At 34.2% G+C, this 25,196-nt stretch overlaps 3 protein-coding genes and 1 pseudogene across 3 annotated transcripts; 2 read left to right on the forward strand and 2 right to left on the reverse strand.

Annotated features, from left to right (window-relative positions):
• Positions 1 to 4,363: 4,363 nt before the first annotated feature.
• Positions 4,364 to 5,460, forward strand: LOC131171814 (major allergen Pru ar 1-like; annotated as a pseudogene).
• Positions 5,461 to 5,801: 341 nt separating this feature from the next.
• Positions 5,802 to 7,502, reverse strand: LOC131172077 (cuscuta receptor 1-like). The gene is made up of 2 exons (XM_058133022.1): positions 6,626 to 7,502; positions 5,802 to 6,397 (listed from the first exon to the last, which is right to left on the reverse strand). Exons 1-2 carry the CDS (start codon positions 7,500 to 7,502, stop codon positions 5,802 to 5,804), a joined length of 1,473 nt encoding a protein of 490 aa, XP_057989005.1.
• Positions 7,503 to 7,620: 118 nt separating this feature from the next.
• LOC131168871 (protein TIFY 6B-like) lies at positions 7,621 to 9,860 on the forward strand. Its single transcript, XM_058131793.1, has 5 exons — positions 7,621 to 7,920; positions 8,030 to 8,120; positions 8,206 to 8,509; positions 8,637 to 8,697; positions 9,472 to 9,860. Exons 1-5 carry the CDS (start codon positions 7,622 to 7,624, stop codon positions 9,584 to 9,586), a joined length of 870 nt encoding a protein of 289 aa, XP_057987776.1. The 5' UTR covers position 7,621; the 3' UTR covers positions 9,587 to 9,860.
• Positions 9,861 to 18,415: 8,555 nt separating this feature from the next.
• LOC131172078 (cuscuta receptor 1-like) lies at positions 18,416 to 24,920 on the reverse strand. Its single transcript, XM_058133023.1, has 4 exons — positions 24,523 to 24,920; positions 21,895 to 22,050; positions 21,615 to 21,755; positions 18,416 to 20,713 (listed from the first exon to the last, which is right to left on the reverse strand). Exons 1-4 carry the CDS (start codon positions 24,674 to 24,676, stop codon positions 18,669 to 18,671), a joined length of 2,496 nt encoding a protein of 831 aa, XP_057989006.1. The 5' UTR covers positions 24,677 to 24,920; the 3' UTR covers positions 18,416 to 18,668.
• Between the last annotated feature and the right edge of the window lie 276 nt (positions 24,921 to 25,196).

Consider the following 25,196-nt stretch of genomic DNA (forward strand, 5'->3'; position numbering starts at 1 on the left):
TTAATGCTACACACCTATCCAAAACTGGATTCAGTTTGCCACCTTCTGACACTGCACAACCAGCAGCAGACATAGAAACCACTGCACAACCAGAGGCACATTCTGTCCCACCAGTCCAACAGCATTCTGCTGAACCTACACCACCTACTCAGCCTGCACAGGACATCCCAGCAGATTCTGCACAGCCTACACCTTCTGCAGCTGGACCCTCTTCATCCACAGCACCTCCTCCCCTCAACACTAAAGCCTTATTCACCTATCTTGAAAGGCTTAATGATGATATATATTTTATGGATAGAAAGCTTGAATCTAGTCTTGATACCCTCAAGGATCGTCATGATCAACTCTTTGATTTTGTCATGGAAACCAGAGATAAGCAGAAAGAATTAAAGGAGATGATGAAGCAGCTCATGGTTTTTCTGGGAATGCCACCTCCACCTCCATCACCTCCTCCAGAACCATCACTTCGACAGCAGCCAGCTCCAACCGGTCCCTTAGCAGCATCTTTGGACAAGGGCAAAACAATAGAATTAGATTAGTTTCTGTTTTACTTTTGTTCAAACTTGTAGGAGTTTTTCTTTGTAGATATGTTGAAACAATTTTAGTTTGTTTTGAATTCTGTTTTTCTTGAAGTTCTATTGGATGGCTATTACATTAGTTTTTCATTGATTTTCATTGCCTTTACTGCCCTTTTATGCATAGTTGTCCATACACTGTATATATTTGCATACTTCTACTGGTGTTTGCACATTTTTCCTTGCTCATCATCCTGCAGCAGCTTTTGAAAATATTGCACAAGCTGTAATCCCCTTATGCAAATATTCTGCATAGCCTGTGCAGTCCTTATTGCCACTCATGCAGAACCGCACAGCTTATGCACCCTCTTTATGCACCTGTTATGTACAGCATTTTATTCTGCATAACCTATGCAGCCTCTTATGCATCACCATTATCCCTTGAATTCTCATCTGCTCTATACCAGGTAACTTATTCTTTTTGCTCTTAAATTTCACAATTCCTGGTAATTTCTCTTTACTTTGAGTTTTGATAATGCACTACTTGAGACATTGAGGACAATGTCTAATTTTGAGTTTGGGGGTGTGCATTTTGATTTTTGCTACATTTTTCACATTTTGAGTATAGGAATATCTCATTCCATTCCATTTACATATATATTGTAAATATTTTACATATACATCCATACATACATATACATAACACATTTACACACACATTATACACCACTTAGAAATTGTACACATTGCACACAATTAGATTTTCTCCATTCAGTTAATGCATTGTTCATTTTTAGGAATCATGCATCATGCATTAAAATCTTTTGCCAAATCCCTTGAGTATTGAAAAGTTGCCTATGAGAGTGATTTGACTTACCTTTAGTTGGGTTTGTGGATTGAAAGTTTCCTAAGAGGTGCAAAGTTTTGAAGTGTCTATCCCTTGCCTATACCTTCTTAGCCAAAAAGCCACCCAACTAGTCCTTTAGAGATTGGAGTGTTTAGAGGGAGTTATTGGATATAAGGTAGTCAAATGATGTCTCACCCATCATAGAACAAATTTTCTAAACCTTTCAAGGCGAAATACCAGCTTGTACTTGAAAAGAGAGATGATTAGGCATTCTTTGATTTAAACCTTCTCATTTTAAGCCTTTGGCCCTTTTCCTAATTGAAATTGACCCTTGCAAACCCCTTTGAGCCTTTTTATTCCTAATTTTTCTTGAAACCCTTATTGCTTCCTAGCCAATGAACCAAACACTCTAACCCTTTTCATGAGAATAATTATTTATAATATTAGGTACATAAAAAAAATAAAAAAAAAAGAAGAGAAAAAAAAATACAATAAAAGGGAGAAAAAATGCTTGTCATCTTGTAAAAGTGCTAGTATATGTGCTTTTCATTATTGTCATTCAAATTGAAAGAAATCCACCCAAAGTATTAAAAGGAATGAGTTTGGGGGTTGCATTTTTAGGGACAATCATCAAAAGAAAATGCAAGATACAAGTTTAAAGTACCTAAATGTCCCTCCATTTTTATGTGTTTTGTAAATTATGCTAGCACTTGACAATTCTCATTGCGTATTTCTCTCCTCCATATATAAAAAAAAAAAAGAGAAAAAGAAAAAAAATATAATAAAATAAGAAGCGTACCTTATGTTGTCAAGATTGAAAATATTCTCATGCTTCGAATCCTTTTTACTCATTTTTCTTCTTAGCCTCATTTTTGAACCCCATGGCCCCATTACATCCCTAAAAAGACCTTTGATCTCTTGATAGTACTTGCTACATTAGTGGAGATAGGAGTAGGGAATTTGCCTATGGGATTGGAAAATTATCTATTCATTCATTTAATTCCATCATTCTATATAGAGACACTTTGGTTATTGATTGTCCAAGAATTCCTTTTGAGCATGACTCTCTCTTTTGATTGGTTAGTTTGGAAATTTTGAATGATAATTGACTTGATGGCTAAGCGGTGAAAGCTTGGATAAGCATTAGATTCTTTGCATTTTGAAAGATGGGTATATGGATTGCTGGTATGGCTAAAGGTGTGTTAAGTTACTTTAATAGGTGATTTTCATAGCTCTTTGGATAAGGCACCCCTAAAAAAATTGCATCACATTTTAAAGTTTGCTTGAGGACAAGCAAAAGCTTGAGTTTGGGGGTATTTGATGCATACATTTTGCATAATCATTTAGGTTTAATTTCATAGCCATTTTATTTGATTATTAGTCACTTTTAGCTAATTTCATTAGTTATTTAGTTAGTTTTTCATAATTGTCAATTTTGGATTAATTTGTAAATTTTACTTTGTTTTGTAGGAAAAATGGTGTTTTTGAAGGACTAAAAAGAAATTTTGCCATTGAGGAGTGATTTCTACAGCCAAAGATGTCAAAAACAAGTTTCAAAGTTGAAATATGCATTGGCCAAATTACGCATAACTTGCCGCATAAGTTATGCAGATCTGCATAAGGAGAAGAAACACTGTTCCAATACCTGCCGAATTGTGCATAAGGAGAGTGCATAGCTTATGCAGATTCACGCCTCCCTTATGCAATCTCATGAAATTGTGCATAACTTATGCGCTTGGTCATACAGTTTCGCATAAGAGAGCCAGAAACCAACCGAAAACTGATAAGGGACTGCATGACTTATGCAGTCCACTTATGCAATCCCACAAAGGTTTCATTAATGAGCTGGCAGAAGATTCCCTCAGAAAATCTCACCTCAAACACACCATTTTAGGGCTCCTTGTTAGAAAAAAGTTATAAATAGCCCCATATCCCATTTTAGAAAGGGGAAGAAAGGAGAGGAAGAAAAGGAAAGAAGAGGGCAGCAGCTGAAGAGTCACAATCATCTCCCACACCATTTCCAACCAGATTTGGAGATTTCTTTCTTTTCTTACATTTTTCCTACATTTCTCGTGTTGAGCTTCTTGTTTCTTAGCTTAGATTAAAGCTTTATTTCCACATAAACTCAGAATATCTTGTAAATATTATGGATAGTGAGTAGTTTTCATTAGATTTTGGAGTAAGGGTTGTAATATTTGAGATATTTTGTGGATTTTGATTGGGTAATCCATATTTTGTGGTCTTAATGAGTTTTATTCATTTCTTGTGTGCTCAATGACATACTTAGTGTAGGATCCCATTAAGTGATGTTCTTAATCCATGGTTGAGGCACCGAAAGGAGAAAGCCTTGTGATAGATAATCAAGAAATTGGATTTAATTGACTTAGATCTAGAAATAGACTAAGGATTAAGAGGATTTACAGATTAATTAAAGAACTTAATGGGTCTTAATTAACTCTAACTTCACGAAAGTAGGATTAGATTGATTAAGGCACTCTTTGTTCCACTCGAAAGGGTATTCAAAGGATTTAAGAATTAATCTCCTTAAAACCCGTAAGTTCCACAAGATTGGATAACCAATTTAAAATCCCAAAATAGCTTGAATATGAAATCCCGAACTCCGGAATCGCCTTTTTATCATTGTTAATTTCTAATTGAATTTAATTGCTTGCCATTTTAAATATTGCCATATTTGAATTTGCTTATTTTAATTTGATGCAAATTTAGTTAAATCATTACATAGTTGAATAGATTATTAATTTTGCACATATAGATTTCATACTCTAATACCCATCAATTTATTACTTTAATTTCAAAAATAGTTCAATTTAGTCAACTTTTTATATCAAAAATTCAATCATTAACACAACTCCTTGTGGGAACAATATCTTTTCTATATTACTTGTACGACTCGTGCACTTGCGGTTGGGCCACATCACATTTCCCCAGGGCTATACTTATCTTCACCATCCTCTTTAAATTGTTTTTGTCAAAGTTGGTCATGGGAGTTGTTACTTATGAATGGCAGGTGGCCACCACAGTCGCCCCTATCCAAAATGTTCGAGACTTTTCTCCTGGACTCTGAAATCCTCCTTCCCAAGATACTGCCCCATGCTATTAAGAGTGTTCGTCATTCTTGAGGGAGTTGGAGGACCTGGCACCATCAAGCAAGTTAACTTTGTATGATGGTCTTACTTATACTCCATTCAACATTATATATATGTGTGTGCTTGTGTATACATGTGATTACAATCTGATTCGAATAGAAAATCAGATTGATTTAATCTGCAATAGGAATCAGACTGAAATTAATTTCCCTCTTCTTGAATCAGATAGAAATTGAATCCAACAGTTTCAGCTCAATCCAATTTAAACTGACATTTTTATTTAGACAAAAAAAAAAGAAAAAAGAAAAGAAAAATCCAATCATTAAATTAATTCAAACTGGATCAAATTAAAACTAGACCAATCGAATGTTGTGATCCAAGATTCTAATGTTGTGATCTAAGTTTGTAGATGCAGACTTTCACTTAAATATGACTTAGCCAATTGCTAGACTTGATTTTTATTGTTCTGAAGAAGCATCTTTCAAATCTAACAATGAATATATTTTCTGACTAGCCATGTAAAATACATCAATGTTCAGGTAGCGAATTGAGTCATGTGAAGGAGAGGATAGATGCCATAGACAAGAAGAAATTGACATATGACTACTCTGTGATTGGAAGTGATCCTGCCCTTATGAATAAGGCACTTGATAAAATCTCTTTTCGGATTGAGGTTGAAAGCTGCCCTGATGGAGGATCCATCTTCAAGCGCAGCAGCAAGAGTTACGCTACTGATGGTGCCGAGGTGAATGAAGAGGAAATTAAGGCTGGACAAGAAAAGGCCATGGAAGCCTTTGTGGGAATATCCAGGGCCTTTGAAGCCTACATCTTGGCAAATCCTGATGCTTACTATTTTATTTAGTCAATGAATTTTCCTGCCCCCGTGAGAATTAATTTCAAGCAAATTATTATTTATATGTGGAGTTATCATTCAAAAACTTACCACGAGCTACCATTTATTTATTTTCATGATCAAATTTCATTTTATTATCAAATAATTAAGAATTTAAGTTTGACTATTGCTAAATGAGTTTCCAAAAAAAAAAAAGCTAAATGTAATTTCTGTTATTTTACTGTGAATCTTGAGCAGGTTTGCAGAGTTACTATTTCTTCTCATTCAAGAATGAACAGTAAACAAGAGTACTTAGGAAGCTACAAAGTCAACAAAGTCTGATTATAGCTCATCTAAGCAAGTGAAAAAACAAGTAATGGTACTCTGCAATCAGCTTTAACTCATTATTCTGCAACCATCCCAGCTTACTGAAACTACAACATAAACTCAGCTCATTCATCAAGTTTTAACGCTTCTGAAGTACATAGCAGACCCATACTTCAATAGCATCTAAACAAAAAAGGAATGTTGTCCACCAGAAAATAGTCCAAGTTGGTGAGGCTCAACTCTATCATATAGAACCATGCTCTACGCCAATATGGATTTACGTACAAAACAGCAGCTATGGTCAACAAAACTATGGCATAAGAAGTCAGAAAACTCACATAGAAAGCTTCCATGTCCATAAAGCCACCATCTTTTTTATGATCTTTTTTATCCTCCTCTGAAACTCTTGGCATTAATGTTGAAGAAAAGCAACTTTTAGACAGTGGAGGTCCACAAAGGAAAGGGTTTCCCTCATAGCTACTATTCTCGAAGGTCGCAAATTGTGCAACCATCTCAGGTGTCTTGCCAGATAAGTTGTTGTGTGCTACACTGAAAACAGCTAGAAAATTTAGTTGAGTGAGCTGAGGGATGCTGCCATTCAAGTTGTTGTAGGAAAGATCCAAGCTCTCAATTTGCTTCAAGTTTGAAAATGATTGTGGAATCAATCCTGTCAAACTGTTATGAGACAAGTTTAACACTTGGATCTTGCCAAGATTTCCTATTTCAGTAGGAATTTTACCTGTCAAATTATTGCAGGAGAGATCGAGTCCTGATATGTAATCAAGAATGCTTCATTGGAAATAATACGATACATTCTTTATTGTAAACTGCAAAGGTTGAGTCCTATAACCCATAGAACTCACTGATGCACTTTGATGTGATTGAAGCCAATAGCTAGCAACGTTTATGCAAGGGAGGACATGACCAGAAAGATTATTATTAGAAAGATCAACCAAACTTAATTGGACTAAGTTGCATAACTGACTTGGTATTTCACCTTCAAGATTATTATGACTGAAAAGAAGATAGTTCAGTTTGGGAAAATTGCCAATCCATTCTGGAACCCTTCCAGTGAAAGAGTTGTGACTAAGATCCAATATTGTTAATTCAAAACAATTGTAAAATGCATTCATAAGCGGTCCTTGTAGCCTATTTTTTGATAGATAAACTTCACTAATAAATGGAGGGCCAAAGCTAGATGGTATATTTCCAAAGAAATTGTTCTCTGACAGATCCAAGATTTGGAGAATAGTCATATTCGTTATCCAACCAGGGATGCTACTAGAGAGACGATTATCACTCACGTCCAACATTGCCAACATTGTGCAATTAGCTATGCTATATGGGATACTTCCAGTGAATTGATTGCCATCCAACAATAATCGACTCAATTCTTTGCAATTAGCTTGTTTTGGGAATATTTGGCCATGCAAACTATTGTTTGAAAGAATGAGCTCATGTAACGAACTGCATCCAACAATCAACTCTTGGGGTATTATGCCTGACAAATGATTGTTGGACAAGTCTAATTTTATCAATTGGCTCATTTTGCCAAATGACGAAGGAATGCCACCAGTGAGACCATTTCTGGACAAATTTAATTCTGTCAGTTGACTCATTTTGCCAAATGATGAAGGAATGCCACCAGTGAGACCATTTCCAGACAAGTTTAGAGAATTTAAACTTGGAAAACATACTCCAATTTCTGTTGGAATAGAGCCATTGAAGTAGTTGTCAGAGATGTCTAAGTCTGAAAAATACACATGGGAATGAATTGGCAATTGGAGAGGGCCCGAAAGAGAAGAGTTGTGCAAGTAAAGTGCGTATAATTTTGTGTTGTTCCTGATCAACCAATGTGGAAACTCTCCCTTCATTTTAATAAAATGAAATAACTAATTATATTCAAGCACAAAATGTGCTTTTCATGTTCCTTCCTTTTTTGAACTAATTCCCTTCGGCCCCATCATTTTCCATTTATTAATTGCAGAAAAATATGGCTCTTGATAGACAAGGCGCAAACCATTATACAATGACTGCCTATGCTGTGCAGCATGTTGATGCATATCCAGTCCATCGCCCCCAGCAAATGAGGATATTCCCAGTCATCAACCATCAAAATCCAACAATTACTGTTTCTATGAGCAATCCTAATTTGCAGTCCCATTTTGCTTCAACTGGGAACAATGTAGGTGGTAATTCTATAAATTCACAATATCTTGCAGGAGTTCCAATTGTAAGCCCTGTTTCTGTTCATCCCACTCCAAGTTCCGTTGTTGGTACCACCGATCTTAGGTATCTCCTAATCTAATACCTTAACATGCATTCTTAATTTCTTATGTAACAATATACTAAAGATGGCTGGAATTGCTGATATAACAATAACATTGGTTTTCATTTGTAGAAATGGTTCAAAATCATCTGGGGCTCCTGCTCAATTGACCATATTCTATGCTGGTTCTGTTTGTGTTTATGAGGATATTTCTCCTGAGAAGGTATCGTTTCTCTGTGCTTTGCTTTCTGAACCTTTTGTTTAGAGCTGATGCGCTCTTTTTATTGATGGTTTACTCTTCTGTACAGGCTCAGGCCATTATGCTGTTGGCTGGACATGGGTCTTCAGTAACTCAGAATAAGGCAATCTCCCCAGTTCAAGTGCGGACACCAATCCCTAGGCCTTCTGCTGATGATGGTTTTGTTGGGAGCAAAATCCATACTGCATCTCCATGCTCAGTCCTTCCAAGCCCTATTTCTGTGAACTCTAGTAGCGCCATTGAATTGACAACAGTGAAATCAGTAGGAGCTTTAGCATCCGCAAATAACCAAATTGAAACCTCAAAGACAGTTAGTTCAGTAGCACCTGGTTCTGCAATTCCGATTCCAGCTGGTGTGTCTCTAAGTCTAAGCTTATCTGTTACTTCTAAAATTACAAAGTTTTCTTTTTAAAATAATTATTGAATTGATCTAGTATGCATATATAACGTCATTGTAACAAAATGATGGTTGGCTTGCAGGGGCTGTACCTCAGGCTCGTAAAGCATCATTGGCTCGGTTTCTGGAGAAGCGCAAGGAAAGGTATGTAGTAGTCTCCTAATTTGATGGAAATAATTTGAATTTTATATATAACCATCCTTGATTGTTATGGATTGGGCTTTTTAATTTATTTGCAATATGTGGATGTATGACATTGAAAGTTAAGTTTATGCTTTTAGGATTTCGATTGCTATAGGACATGAAATTTTGCTGTCATGGCATAATATGTAGTTTCAATTGTATGTGAACTGAGTTTCTTCTTAACTAGCACGGTGACATTACATCTTGTATGGTGGATATGTGCTTCATAGTCCTTTGTACACTTCAAAAAAATAGCATGCTTGCACTGAATAGTGAATATACATGCTGGACTTGAAGGTTGACCCATCAAGTTCATAATCCTTCATTGAATCCTAAAAGCTGGAAAAAACTTAATAAATGCTACCAAATGCTTAGTGGTGGATTCAGTTTTACATAAATTGTTAAAGAATCTTTTTGTTCTGGTAAGTGTTGAAAATGTCTATTCCTGATCTCCATCTACTAAGATCAGATAATTTTGTCAAAAGACTATATCTCCTTGTATAAGGGAAAGGCCTGAGTTCAATGTAGGCGTGGGGTTGGGATAGTGCCTATCCTGAGCTTGTTAGGAGAACTATTAGGGGGAAAAGAAAAGGAAAAAAGGAACAAGAAAAGAAGTAGATGCCAAAGATATGGTGGTAAATTGATTATAGTTAGATGATGAACTTGCTTATTTGTTTGTTCTTCAATTGGTTCTAACTCAAGTAACTGATCTTAAATTTTTCTGTATGCATTCAGAGTGATGAATACATCGCCATACAATGTAAGCAAGAAATCCCTAGACTGCAGTGCCACTGAATGTGATGATGTGAGTTTATCCATCAATTCTCTATCTTCTCCCGGCCATCAATGAGCAGTCAAGGACACAGAAGATTCAAATCCAATACCATGCACTCTACAACTATAAAGGAAGAGAGATCTTCATCAACGTCTATTTTTAGTTCTTTAATTGTAAGCTCAATTCTTTTTACTTAAAACTGTTAGGTTTCCTCAATGTCTTAGATATATTGTTCTTACAATCAGTGCCAATTTTTTGAATTTTAACTTAAAATATGTTGTAAAAAATATAATGTTTCACATGATGAATTTTTCCCTTTATTTCTATTCATAGACTACCACATTCATAATGGAACTGTTTTCATGGAAGAATTTACTGTGCTGTGCAGGGGAACTCCTTCATCTTTCTGGCTGATGTTATGTTTTTGAGCTTAGTAATTTCTTGAAATCCACATATTAGTCTTTGATATGTTTTTTAGTAAGATTTGATCCTCAAAGTTTAATTTAGTTAATAAATTAGTGCTTGACTTCTAAGTTATCTTTAATTGCTTTTCAATTCAAAATAATTTAGTCCCTAAAATTTTGTTTTATTAATAAAACAGTTCATTGGCAAAACAATCTTTACATCTAAATTTTATATTCACGTAATTATTTATTTTATATTTAAATAATTACATAAACTTATTTAAACATTAAGGACCAACTTGTTATGCAAAAACATATTAAAGATTAATTTTTGAGTTTTACTATATCTCAAGAACTTAATTATAAATTACCCATAATAATAATAATAATCTCTACTTGTAGCAATCTAATGTGCAAGATAAATTCGGCCAATTATATTCCTATTTCAATTCAGTTGCTTCCCCTTTTTTAAATTTATTTTTTTCCTAATCCTAATTCAATTATGGATTCTAATCCTACTTGAATTTGGACTTCACCGTATATATACTCACCAGGATATATCATAATCCCCAGGATCGTTTGTGCGTAATCATGGGTGGCGAAAGAACCAGTATCAATGACATTCTGAGCGATGAGATATTGCTAGAAATCCTGCATCGGATTCCTTGCAAATCTGCCGGGCAGCGTAATATGCAAGCGTTGGTGCTCTCTAATTCCAATCCCTTATTTCCTTTGTCGCTTCCATGGCCACAACCAACATGATCTCCACCCAAGCAAGATTATTCTCAAACTCTATAAGCAGCAGATGTTCTTGATTCCCCCTCAATGTCCTGGTTTCGAAATTCTCTCTCAGTTTCCTCCCTAAAGATCACATGGTTGTGGGTTAGTGCAACGGCTTACTCTTGTGCACCACAGGTATATTTGATCAGGTCATATACTACATCTGCAATCCTATCACCAAGCAGTGGTCTACACTCCCTCTAGACCCTCGCCGCTATTATTTGGTACCCGTTGGCTTTGTATGCAATCCTTACTACCAAATAGATAATAAGGGATGTGCCCACTATTGATTCCAACCTCCAGTACAAGGGGGTTCGTATTCCTGTCCGCATGGCAGCCAAGTGTGAGTTTGAAGTGGAGGTATTTTCATCTGAGACTGGACAATGGACAGATTCCGTATTGTCATCTCCAAAACCCATTTATTGGTCCACTCCGCTAACCAATGCTATAGTCTACAATGGATTGCTGCATTGGTTGACTAGAGGCAATGAGATTCTTGTTTATGATGTTTACAGTAACAGGGTTGTACTACTTATTGATAAACCAGAAGGCATACCAGATCCATGGTTACGATTGCATTGCCTTGGTTTGTGTCGTGGCTCATTGCATATTTGTGTAGTGTATCGCATGAATTTGCTGATTTGGCAACTCCAGGACTGTAACAAGTGGAGTTTGAAATGTCAGGTTAATCTTACTTTGCAACACAGCATTCTTCATGGCCGTCAATGGCTAAATCCATCTTACTGGTTCTCTGGACGCGTTATTGCTATCCATCCTTATGATCCCAACATCTTGTATATTGGTTTGTCTATGTCAACACGCAGGGTTCTTTCTTGCAATTTGGCAACTAAAACCTCGAAATTAGTTATGGTGTTTTCGTTTCCTTCTAACTATGGTTGCTTGTATCGATAGGAAGATGTATTTACGCTTGCGTGGTGGCCAACTCCTATACCTTCAATTTCACATATCAACTCCAAAAATTGAGTTTTTGGATATTTTCACTTCTTTATTTTGGAAGGATAGACCTGCTACAGCGAAACAATCAACAATTAATTTCTCAAGTTTGGTGAGGAATGGAACTTGGTTTCGTATAATCGTTGTATGTTGATAGGATTTTATTTTGGTAACTTGTTCAAAGTGTATAAGTTTTACGTACAATGGTTGAATAAATTCGTTTTTTGTTCTAACACATTGTAGGTTCCATTTGAAGAAGGAAACCTGGATTGTCAATTCAATACCTAGTCCTTGCTAATTACGAACCTTTCTTGGATCTGAAGAGAACTTTATTGAAAGCGTAGAGCAGAGCATCACAGTACAAAATATCCCCTGGCTAGTTAACAGAGCTTAAGCTAACCAAACCTCGAATTTTACAAAAAGAAACAGATATGAAAAGAGTATAAAACTGGGAGATGATTGTCACTTTAGCTTGAATGTTCTTAAGGGTATTGTCTTTGTTGTGAAAAATATGCTCGTAATGAATAAATAATCAGAATATAACATTCTGTTTGGGAAGAGTTTTATAAGGTTCTAAAATCATAGATTTGCATTTGGGAGTCTCCATTGCCTTTGTTAGCTTACAGCAATTAGCATGATTATAGGAGATTTGTATAGCATAATTACAGCAATTAGCATGATCATAGGAGATTTGTGTAGTATAATTACAGCAATTATTATTCTTGTCTAAATTAGCTCATATTCTCATGTATAAATAGATTTAATATCTCTGTAAATCAGACACAGACAAATACACAATTATTTCCTTCATTACTTGTATTTTTTCTTCTAACCTGGTATCAAAGCCGTAAAGCTTTTATTTTTAGTTTCTGGGGTCTCTCTTCTCTCTCTACAACTTATTCTGGTTCATTCTTTCATTCCTGTTATTATACCATTTTTTTTTCTCCTCATCTTGTTATCAATAGAGAAATCTGATATTTCAAAACCTATTACAACAGTTCTGACTAGTTCCAACTATAATCTTTGGGTTCAAGGAATGGAAAGTTTTTTGATAGGTCACAAGCTTTGGCGTATTGTTACCGGATATATCACTACGCCAACAAGAGAGAACGATGAAACTGATACAAAATTTGTTGACCGTCTTGAGGATTGGGATAGTAAAAATCATCAGATCATCACTTGGTTTTGCAATACCTCTGTCTCATCCATCCATATCCAATTTGCTAATTATGACTCTGCAAAAGAAATTTGGGATTTTTTGGCTAATCGATATCAGACCACTGGACTTGCCCACTATTATCAGTTGTGGACTACTCTTTATAATCTGAAACAAGAAGCAGGTCAATTTGTGAATGATTTTCTTGCTCAGGTCCAACCCATTTGGAATCAAATATCTCAGGCCAAAATCAGTGAAGATCATCTTCATCTCATTTAAGTTCTAATGGCTCTTCGATCAGAATATGAGGCCGTTCAAGCATCCCTGCTATATCGAAATCCACTCCCATCATTGGATACTGCTATTCAAGATATTATTTTTGAAGAGACTCGTCTCAGTTTGGATAAAACTTCTCAATTTGAAACTGCTCTTGCAACTACTCGATCCTCACATCAGAAATCTGGCAATCAACTCTATAAGAATTGCAATCAACTCTATAAGAATTGTAATCAAATTGGTCATACTTTTGTATATTGTCCTACTATAGAATGCAAATATTGTCATGGTTACAGTCATATTCTTGAACATTGTCCCACACGCCCTCCAAGACCAAAAGGATTCAAGAATGTCTCAAAGCTTGGATCTTCCTTTGTCACTGTTGTTGCTGCTACTGAGGGTTCTACTGCCATAACCATGAGTGATCTTGAGGCACAATTCAAACAGGTTATCTCTTCTAATTCTCCTGCTGCCATGTCTGCCACTTCGGATAATTCTTATTGGCTCTTTGACTCTGCATGTTGTAATCATATGACCACTAATCTTAAATTCTTGTCTTCTGCAAAACCTGTATCTTCCTTACCACCAATCCATACTGCAAATTGTACTAAAATGAACATCACACATACTGGTCATGTGTCTACCTCAAATCTTCATCTCCCTGACACCTATTATATCCCTAATTTGGCACTCAATCTTATTTCTATTGGTCAGTTGTGTGAAAAAGGACTAAATGTTATTTTTTCTCCCCATGGTGTCCAGGTACAGGATCCACAAAGGGGACAGATTCTTGGGGAGGGTCGCAGAGTGGGTCGATTATTTGAGCTTGCATCTTTACATCTTCCTCAAAGATTTGTATCTGCAGCTATAATCCCTAATTCTTCCATTCACCAATGGCATCTTCGTCTTGGTCATGCTTCTGCCAGTAAAATTCAACCTTTAATTTCTTGTAGATTATTAGGATCTACTAAGTTTGAGTCATTTAATTGTTTAAATTGTCAGCTTGCAAAACAACCTGCATTATCTTTTTCTCATAATAATACTACTTCAGACACTCCTTTTGGTTTAATTCATTCTGACATTTGGAGTCCTTCTCCTATTTCTTCAATAAATGGTTTTCGTTATTTTGTGATATTTATTGACGATTATTCTCAGTTTACTTGGATATATTTTTTGAAACATCGATCTGAGTTATCACAAATTTACATCACATTTGCAAAAATGATTAAAACTCAGTTCTCTTGTGACATTAAAATTCTCCGAACAGACAATGCCATGGAATATCGGGATTCTTCTTTACTTCAGTTTCTTAGTCAACAAGGCACCGTTGTTCAACGTTCTTGTCCTCACACCTCTCAACAGAATGGGCGAGCCGAATGCAAGCATCGCCATATTCTTGATTCTGTACGTACTCTTCTTTCTGCCTCATGTCCAGAAAAATTTTGGGGAGAAACAGCTCTTCATGTTGTTTATATTATTGACCATCTTCCTACCTTGGTTCTTCATAATTTATCTCCTTTTGAAAAGTTGTTTGGACAACCTCCTGACTATTCCATCCTTAAACCTTTTGGATGTGTTTCTTTTGTTCTTTTACAACCTCATGAACATACCAAATTAGAACCCCGTGCTCGTCTATGTTGTTTTCTTGGTTATGGCATTGAACACAAAGGGTATCGTTGTTGGGATCCTGTTTCTAATAAGTTACGCATCTCTCGTCATGTTACCTTTTGGGACAATACTATGTTCTCTTCTCTTTCCAAATTTCATCACTCTGTCAATACTGACTCTCCATTTTTCACTGACTCCTCCAAAAAGCTGTTTACAAGTCCTGATCCAGGTGATTGTGATGTGCTCAATATTAGCTCAACTACACCTGCCCCTGTTGAATCGGCACCAGTTGTTGATCCAGTACCTGCACCTGCATCTCCTCCTAGCACTACTCTTCGTCGTTCTACCTGTGTAAGAGAAACTCCTCATTATCTTTCTGATTTTCACTGTTACTCTACTATTGCAACCCTTCATGAGCCTTGTTCTTATCGTGAGGCAAGTACTGACCCTCTTTGGCAGAAAACTATGACTGACCAACTTCAGGCTTTAGAGAAAACTCATACTTGGGATTTAGTTGATCTTCCACCAAACAATACCCCTATTGGTTGCAAATGGATTTACAAAATCAAGACCCGTTCTGATGGAACTATTGAACGCTACAAAGCTCGCTTAGTAGCCAAAGGGTACACTCAAGAGTATGGTATCGACTATGAAGAAACTTTTACTCCAGTGGCCCGATTAACATCTATTTGCAGTCTCTTAGCTATTGTTGCAGTTCGTAAATGGAAACTTTTTCAGATGGATGTCAAAAATGCTTTTCTTCATGGTGATTTAACAGAAGAGGTTTATATGCATCCTCCTCCTGGTTATCATTCTCCTCATAAGGTTTGCAAACTTCGGCGAGCCTTATATGGATTAAAACAAGCTCCTAGGGCTTGGTTTGCCAAATTTAGTTCCACTCTTGCTCAACTTGGTTTTCTCTCTAGTCCACATGATTCTGCATTATTCACTCGCCGAACTGATAGTGGTATTGTTCTTCTGTTGCTTTATGTTGATGATATGATAATAACAGGAGATGATTCATCTGGTATTTCAGAGTTACAACATTATCTCAATCAGTATTTTGAAATGAAAAACCTAGGTTCTCTTAGCTATTTTTTAGGTCTTGAAGTTTCTCAAAATTCTGATGGCTATTATCTATCTCAAGCCAAGTATGCATCCGACTTACTTTCTCGAGCAGGCATCACTTACACCTCAATTGCAAACTTACACCTCTTGATGGCACTCCTCTTGATGATCCTACTTTATATCGACAGCTTGTCGGGAGTATTGTTTATCTCATAGTTACTCGACTTGATATTTCATATGCTGTTCATCTGGTCATCCAGTTTATGTATGCTCCTCGCTCAACTCATTTTTCTGCAGTACTTCAAATCCTTCGTTATATCAAAGGCACTCTTTTTCATGGTTTGTACTTTTCGGCTACCTCCTCCCTACTATTATCTGGCTACTCTGATGCTGATTGGGCTGGTGATCTGACAGATCATCGCTCTACAGCTGGTTATTATTTCTTCTTGGGTAATTCTCTTATCTCTTGGCGTAGCAAAAAGCAAACTGTTGTTGCACGTTCTAGCGCAGAATCTGAATATTGTGCTTTTGCTGATGCTACATTTGAATTACTTTGGTTACGGTGGTTATTAACTGATTTGGGTGTCACTCATTCTTTTGCCACAATGCTTCATTACGATAATAGAAGTGCCATACATATTTCTTATAATGATGTATTTCATGAGCGTACCAAACACATCAAAATTGATTGTCATTTTGTATGTCATCATGTTGCTCATGACACCATATGTTTGATTTCTGTCTCCTCTGTCAGCCAAACCGCTGATATATTCACTAAAACGCATCCTCCCGCTCACTTTCAGGATCTCTTAAGCAAACTCAAGTTGGCACCTGTGCTACCACCTTGAGTTTGAAGGGGGGTGTTAGCATAATTACAACAATTAGCATGATTATAGGAGATTTGTGTAGTATAATTACAGCAATTAGTATGATTAGAGGAGATTTGTGTAGCATAATTACAACAATTATTATTCTTGTCTAAATTAGCTCATATTCTCATGTTTAAATAGATGTAATATCTCTATAAATCAGACACAGACAAATACACAATCATTTCCTTCATTACTTGTATTCTTTCTTCTAACAGCCTTTTAGATTTGTGGTTTTCAATTTTTTTAACCAGCCAAATTGATGAGTTGAGAATGTTTTCCCTTCGAAACATTCAAATATCGTAAAAAAAAAAAATCTCTATTTCTTAAAAAAAAAATTGCAAGTGCATATTACTATTAATTATTAATAATTAAATAAAAAAATTGATAAAAATGAAGGGAGGATGAAAGTGAATATTACTACTCATTATTATTAAGACTTGAGGGCGTTAGTATTAAGTTTTCTCACTTTGAAACATTACTCAGTCAGTACCTGTAGCCCAAGGTGGCCACCACAGTCCTCATGGCCTCTGAAATCCTCCTCCCCAAAGTACTGCCCCACGCTATTAAGAGTGTTGTCATTCTTGAAGGAGGTGGAGGAGCTTGCACCATCAAGCAAGTTACCTTCAATGATGGTCTTACTTACACTCCATTCCATATTTATATATATGTGTGCTCACGTAGACATACGATTCTAATTCAAGTCTAAAATTAGATTGATTTAATCTGAAATAGGTATCAGATTTAAATAATTTCCCTTTTCTTGAATTAGACAAAAATCAAATCGAACAGTTTCAGTTCAATGCAATTTAAATTGACATTTTTTAGACAAAAAAAATCCAACAGTTAGATTAATTCAAAGTAAATCGAACAAAAACTAGAACCAAATCGAATGTTTTAATCTGGTTTAAGATCCTTAGTTATACGAATCGAAATTGCTGAGTCTAAAATGAAATTGGATCGAAACTCTGTGTGTGTGTGTGTGCTAGTATATACAGGTTAATTTAAAAAGGAGTGAATGAGAAGGTTTGAGTTTAAAATTAATTTTATCTAAAATAAGAGGTGCTTTTATCATCAGGGCCTCGCATTTGTATGTGACTTGGGCAATTACCACATGTAGACTAAGCTTGTAGATGCAGACTTACACTTAAAGATTGATGCCATAGACGAGGAGAATTTGACATATGACTACTCTGTGATTGCAAGTGATCCTGCCATTGATGGATCTCTTTTCAGATTAAGGTTGAAAGCTGCCTGATGGAGGATCCATCTTCAAGCGAAGCAGCAATAGTTACACTATTGATGGTGCTGAGGCGAATGAAGAGGAAATTAAGGCTGGACAAGAAAAGGCCATGGAAGTCTTTGTAGGAATATTCAGGCTATGATAGGTTGAGGGCTCAAACGCCAACGCTCCAATAATAAAAATTTAAATTTTTAACACAATGTTTTATATTTAAATTGTGCTAAGATCGAAAATTTGAGATTATGGAAAATACAGAGCTATTCAAAATTTGATTTACTACAAAGAATTTTCCTGCGACATGAGAATTAATTTCAAGCAAATTATTATTTATAGCTGGGTGTATGGCCTCATCTCATACACCCAACCATTCAAAAACTTCCACAAGCAAACATTTATTTTATTTTCACGATCAAATTTCATTTTATCATCAAATAATTAAGAATTTAAGTTTGAATATTGCAGAATGAGTTAAAAAAAAAATTGCTAAATGTAATTTATCTTATTTTCATTTTTAGACAAATATTCAAACTTACAGTACTATATATCTTGAGCAGGCTTGCAGAGTGACTACTTCTCATTCAAGAAATGAACAGCACACAAGAGTACATAGGAAGTTGCAAAGTCAACAAGCTATGTTTATAGCTCATCTAACTGACTGACAGAAACAAGCAATAAATGATGTTCTGCAATCAGCTTCAGCTCATTATTCTGCAACCTTCCCAGCTTACACAACTACAACACAAACTCAGCTGACTCATAGCAGACCCATGGTTTCTAAAGTACATAGCAGACCCAGGCTTCAATAGCATCTAAACACAAAAGGAATATTGTCCACCAGAAAATAGTACAAGTTGGTGAGGCTCAACTCTATCATATAGAACCATGCTCTTCGCCAATATGGATTTATGTACAAAACGGCTGCCATGGTCAACAACATTATGGCATAAGAAATCATAAAACTCACATAGAAAGCATACATGTCGATAAAGCCACCATCTTTTTTATGATCTTTTCTGTCCTCCTCTGAAACTCTTGGCATTATTGATGAAGAAGAGCAGCTTTTAGATAGTGGAGGTCCACAAAGGAAAGGGTTTCCCTCATAACTACTGTTCTCGAATGTCCCAAATTGTGCAACCATCTCAGGTGTCTTGCCAGATAAATTGTTGTGCGCTACACTGAAGACAGCTAGAAAATATAGTTGAGTGAGTTGAGGGATTTTGCCATTCAAGTTGTTATAGGAAAGATCCAAGCTCTCAATTTGCTTTAGGTTTGAAAATGATTGTGGAATCAATCCCGTCAACTTGTTATGGGACAGGTTTAACAGCTGGATTTTGTCAAGATTTCCTATTTCAACAGGAATTTCACCTGTCAAATTGTTGCAGGACAGATCGAGTCCTGACATGAGGCTGAGAATGATTCCTTGGAAATAACGCAATGCATTCTTTGTTGTAACCTCCAAAGGTTGAGCCATAGAATCTTTAGGATAACGCCCGTAAATGTTTGGTTGATAAGGATACCTAAGAAGGCTTATGCAGGGGGGAACAGGACCAGAAAGATTATTATTAGAAAAATCAACCAATCTTAATTTGAATAAGTGGCACAACTGAATTGGTATTTCACCTTCAAGTCTATTATAACCCAAAAGAAGATAGGTCAATGTTGAAAAATTGCCAATCCATTCTGGAATCCTTTTAGTGAAATCGTTGTGACTAAGATCCAATATTGTTAATTCAGAACAACCATAAAATGCATTCGTCAACGGTCCTTGTAGCCTATTTTTTGATAGATAAACTTGACTGATCCTTGGAGGGACAAAGCTAGATGGCAGGTTTCCAAAGAAACTGTTCTCTGACAGATCCAAGATATCAAGAGAAGTTATATTCCCTATCCAACCAGGGATGCTACCAAAGAGACGATTATAACTCACGTCCAACATTTCCAACATTGTGCAATTACTTATGCTATATGGGATACTTCCAGTGAATTGATTGCCATCCAACAATAATAGAATCAATTCTTTGCAAGTAGCTTGTTTTGGGAATATTTGGCCGTGCAAACTATTGTTTGAAAGAATGAGCTCATATAACGAACTGCATCCAACAATCAACTCTTGGGGTATTATGCCTGACAAATGATTGCTGGACAAGTCTAATTCTTTCAGTTGACTCATTTTGCCAAATGACGAAGGAATGCCACCGGTGAGACCATTTCCAGACAAGTCTAGAGAATTTAAACTTGGAAAACATACTCCAATTTCTGTTGGAATAGAGCCATTGAAGTAGTTGTCAGAGATGTCTAAGTCTGAAAAATGCACATGGGAATGAATTGGCAATTGGAGAGGCCCCGAAAGAGAACAGTTGGGCAAGTAAAGTGTGTGTAATTTTGTGTTGTTCCTGATCAACCAATGTGGAAACTCTCCCTTCATTTTAATATTTCCCATATCAACATATTCTAATTTATGCTGATAGTAGAAGAACTTGGGAAACACTCCGCCATCTCCTTGACCTGACAAATATAGGGTCCGTAGTTGAAATTTTGGTGTCAGAGTAGGCACATCTATATCTGCATATATTTCATTCTCATGACAATCCAAGTGCTTGAGCTTTGAAAGGTTGAAGAATGGCAGAAGAGAGATTGGGATTTGGAACAGGTTGCTTGAAAGATCTAATGTGTGCATGGATGTGAGGGTCCCCAGGGGAGATAAGGAGATATTTCCGATGAAGTGATTGGAAGATAGATCTAACAGTTGAAGGGATGTTAAATTTGCCAGACATGAAGGTAAAGTGCCACTGAGATCATTGTTGCTCATATCTAACTTTTGAAGATGTTTTAACTCGCATAAACCTAAAATTATTTATGTGAAAAGTGTTAGTACAAATCTAAAATGTCTCTATCAAATATCAATTTGTGAGGGTTAATTATGGTAAAAAGGACATTCTAAGCTTTGCTTTCAAATATATTTTCATTTTTAGAAATGTATTAACAAGCAATTTGAAATTTTTGAAAGACTAGTAAGGGTCTATGTTTATTTTTTATTTATTTTTTTTTTTTATAAAATGATATACTAAACTTTATTAAAATGTCTTAAGTCTGAAAATAATATAAAAATTTTAAAAATTATTTTATTTATTGCATACTACTACATCAATATAATTATTAACATAAAAACAAATGTCTTTAAAATTGATATCATTTTGTCAAATATTCAAGTGAGTATAAAAAAAATTCATAAAATTCATTTTTGTAATAAACCATGAGTGTGACAAAAAGAGGGTTAAAAGAACCTTACCTTTGGCTGTAGGTATGGTGCCGTTTAGTTGACAAGAGGACAATAATAAAATCTTAAGAGAGGGCATCTTTTCGATGTCTTTTAAGAAGTTGTTGTGGAGAGTAGACGATGTCAAATCCAAATGCTCCAAATTTTTGAAATTCGGCAAGCCTATTAAAAAATAATATTGCTGTTTTTATTAAAAAAATAATAATTCAATTATGTGTTTAATAACACAATTAAAGAATGAAAATTGATATTTTAATATAATGATAAAGGTGAGATTATTTAAAAATGAAAATCACACATAAACCTTAATATTATGAAAATATTATTCATCAAATATAGTCATTAAATAAATAAATAAATAAATAAAAGAGCTTAACAGATAAATCTTGACATGTATACTGTATAGCTCAAATGAAGTTTTTTGAAGGCTATAAATGACCTTTTTTTTTTTAAATCTTATCGAATTACCTTGACTAGGTAGGTCAGCATTGAGGCCTTGCATAGATAAAAATTTAAGAGAGGGCAATGCTCTAAGGCTCTTAAAAGACTCTTCATCCAATGAGGAATCATCCAGGGACAACTCTTCCACGCTTGAAAAATTACCCATCTCTACTTAATGAAAAAAAAAAAAAAAGGGGCAGAGCTCCAATGAAACTAGGCAAATTAATCACAAGTATTTCAGCATATATGCAAGCAATGACTAATGAGAATAACTTGAAGGAGTTTTGGGCATATCTCAAAAACCTACCTTGAGCAAATATTCCTCCTTTGAAGCTGTTATCCATTAGAGAAAGGGTCTTGAGAAATGGGTATACCCCTAATAATTCCAGCTGAATGCTGTTTCTTCCATCCCCATTATTGTCATCAAGGAAAAGAGAGCTCAAATTCCTAATGATTTTGATATCTGCAAGTGAATGAACAAAATATAGTATTCAAACATGTGTTTTTATATCTTCGATCATGCTCAATGCCATTATACCAATTGGCAAGCCAATGTGATCTTTGGACATCTTAGCAAAGGAGGGTTGTATTTTATTGTTCATATTAGCCTACGGGGCTTAAGGCTAGTCCATATACACACACACTTACTTGTAAGAAATTGCTTCACTAGTGAATACAATTATGTTTTGTGATATAATTGAGAAAATATGTAATATTTAATTTATGGAATTGGAATCTATATTGAAAATACAATAAAAATCAACAACCAGGACCACCCAACTATACTATGAAATGATTGTTATTAATGCAAGAATCAAACTTTGTTTTAACTGGCATACCTCTTGAGTCCACAACTTTGGTAATTTGATTTCTTCGTAGGCTCAGTACCTTTAAGTTGCCCAAAGCATCCAATTCTAGATATAAGAAGAAGTAAAACAAATCCTATATAATTAGCATGTTCATCTAATAATTGTCGAATGTTATTGAGTTTGTAAGAGAACTAGAAATAATATTTTATAAATAAATAAATAGAAAGAAAAAAAAAAAGAAAAAGAAAATGAAACTCACTTTGAATATCGACTGTACCTCTCAATCCACAATCATCCAAATGTAATTCTTTTAAAGATGAAAGATCACCAATGGATGATAGGGTACTATTGCTGAAGTCATTAAGACTTAAATCAAGAAATTCCAAATTGCTAAGTTTTGATAGTCCTTCAATTGTGCACCAAAGTAGTTCTAGTTAGTGACTTTACATGTAATTTTCTTTTTTCTTAAAAAAAGTGTGTGTGTGTGTGTGTGTATATATATATATATATATATTATACTTTTAAATTTTTTAATATATATTATTTATTTATTTTATAATATTAAATTTTTATTATTGTAAAATAAATATTTTCTTAAATAATTATTCAATTTTAGTCACAGAAAAGTTATAGCATAGCTTTGTTTATTAAAAAAAAAAAAAAGGTCATTATTTTTAACGGTTGAAAAAGAGTAATTTTATTATGATGGAAAACTTAGAAGTTTTTCTCTTAGAAGGTTTAATTAAATTTTGAGAAAGTGAAAAAATTTCAATTCTTAATTTTGAAAATTGGCACAAGTGAACATGATACTTTTTTCTTCTAATTTTCTTAAAAAGTTCTTTTTGCAAATTACCCTAATTTTTCACAAGTGAATAACTCAAGAATCTGAAAATTTTCCAGTATAGTCCTCCACAAGTCAAAAAAAAAAAAACATTGGTTAAAATTTGTTCTTGAATAAGATTGAAAAATAAATAAAAGGAGACCTTGAAAAATTATAATATAAAAATATCACAATTTGAGCTAACCTTGAAAATCAGTTATATTTTTTAGTATGTTGTAGGACAATTTTAAAGATTTTAAAGATGAAAATACACTTAGAAGTGGCATGATGCTCTTGTTGAAGTTGTTGTATGACAAATCAAGAAACTCCAAATTTTCAAATCCTGATAGTTCTTCACAAGTCATAAAAGAGTATGTGAAAGTTCTACTTGAAAATTGAAAATAAGGGCCTGTTTGGATTAACTGTTGAATACAACTGATAGCTGTTAGCTGATAGCTGTTACTGTTAGCTGATAGCTGATAACTGATAGCTGATGATAGCTATTTTATATTAAGTGTTTGGTAAAATTATATTTAGCTGTTGCTGTTAATATGTGAAATGACTAATAAGGGTATATATCATATAATTTATTTTATTATTTAAATAAATATAAAATTATAAATTTATTACATTATATTATTTATTTTATTATTAAATTAAATATATAATTATTAAATTAATATATTATATTATTTAAATAAATATATAATTATTAATCTTTTATATTATATCATTTATTTTATTATTGAAATAAGAAAATAATTATTTTTTTTAAGATAATTAAATAATTTTTTTAAGATAATTAAATAATTTTAAAAATATAGATAAAATAATAAAATAATTATTATTGTTAATAGAAAAATTTATAATTAATTTTAAGTTTTTAGATATAAATAAATATTTTATATTTTATGTTATTAATAAAAAATATTTTAACAAAGTTGAAATATGTTAATTAAAATGTTAAAATTATAAATAAAAAAATAAAAATATTAATAATATTAATTTTCAAGTTAAATAAAAAAGGATAATATGGTCAAAATAAAAAATAAAACCAGATCAGCTATCAGCTGATGAGAAACAGCTCTAAAAATAGAGCTGATACAAACTGCAGCTGATGGGTATCATATCAGTTGCCCATCAGCTATCAGCTCTATTTTTTTAAGCTTGCCAAACACCACAATTTACCTATTTGGGTGTCTATCAGCTATCAGCTGCACCCAACAGGTAAACCAAACACCCCCTAAATAAGTAAAAGAAAAATTCTGATCAATTATAATAAAAAGATATCACAATTAGAGCTAACCTTGAATATCACTTTCCAAACCATTGCGGGCTAAATTTAATGATTTTAAAGATGGAAAGATGTGTAAAAATGGTATGATGCTATTGTTGAAGTTGTTGGATGACAAATCAAGAAACTCCAAATTTTGAAGACTTGATAATCCTTCAAAAGTCATAAAAAAGTGTTAGTCAAGTTTGTGCTTGAAAATTGAAAAATAAGTACATAAATAAATGGAAAATCCTCAAAAATTAGAACAAGGAAACATTTTAAGTTGAGCTAACCTTGAATATCAGTTACACTTTCCAATCCAGTGTCGGCCAAATTCAATGATTTTAAAGATGAAAGATGGCCAATAGATGATACAATGCTCTTGTTGTTGAACAACTTACCTTCTAAATCAAGAAACTCCAACTCGCTGAGCCTTTCTAATCGTTCAAAACCTGCATCATAAGAGGTAGGTACCTAGTTAGATTTATTTATTATTTATTGTTTTCGAGTTGTTAAAAAAAAAAAAACTTAATTATGTTTGAATCATAAAACTATGAAAATATCTAAATAATAGTTTCAAACTACTTTTTGTTATTAGCAGCTTTTATCAAATATTAGAAAAAAAAAACTTAAAATATTATGAAACAAAAGGTGTATTAGTTATTGCATAATTATACGATAATGCAAGACAAATTAATATTCTACCT

The sequence above is a fragment of the Hevea brasiliensis genome, chromosome 13 (genome assembly GCF_030052815.1).
Source record: "Hevea brasiliensis isolate MT/VB/25A 57/8 chromosome 13, ASM3005281v1, whole genome shotgun sequence".
Taxonomy (NCBI): domain Eukaryota; kingdom Viridiplantae; phylum Streptophyta; class Magnoliopsida; order Malpighiales; family Euphorbiaceae; genus Hevea; species Hevea brasiliensis.

What these genes read in the sequence shown, in the direction of transcription:
- LOC131172077 (XM_058133022.1), bottom strand. Translation starts at nt 7,502, where the DNA reads ATGAAGGGAGAGTTTCCACATTGGTTGATCAGGAACAACACAAAATTA. An exon ending in CAGTCATAATAATCTTGAAG is followed by an intron (nt 6,398 to 6,625) that starts GTGAAATACCAA and finishes ATTACATATCAG; the next exon opens with GACTCGATCTCTCCTGCAAT.
- LOC131168871 (XM_058131793.1), top strand. Translation starts at nt 7,622, where the DNA reads ATGGCTCTTGATAGACAAGGCGCAAACCATTATACAATGACTGCCTAT. An exon ending in GTTGGTACCACCGATCTTAG is followed by an intron (nt 7,921 to 8,029) that starts GTATCTCCTAAT and finishes TTTCATTTGTAG; the next exon opens with AAATGGTTCAAAATCATCTG. An exon ending in CTGGAGAAGCGCAAGGAAAG is followed by an intron (nt 8,698 to 9,471) that starts GTATGTAGTAGT and finishes GTATGCATTCAG; the next exon opens with AGTGATGAATACATCGCCAT.
- LOC131172078 (XM_058133023.1), bottom strand. Translation starts at nt 24,676, where the DNA reads ATGACTTTTGAAGGATTATCAAGTCTTCAAAATTTGGAGTTTCTTGAT. An exon ending in AGGAGGAATATTTGCTCAAG is followed by an intron (nt 21,756 to 21,894) that starts GTAGGTTTTTGA and finishes TTCATTAAGTAG; the next exon opens with AGATGGGTAATTTTTCAAGC. An exon ending in TGCTGACCTACCTAGTCAAG is followed by an intron (nt 20,714 to 21,614) that starts GTAATTCGATAA and finishes AAATAATTTTAG; the next exon opens with GTTTATGCGAGTTAAAACAT.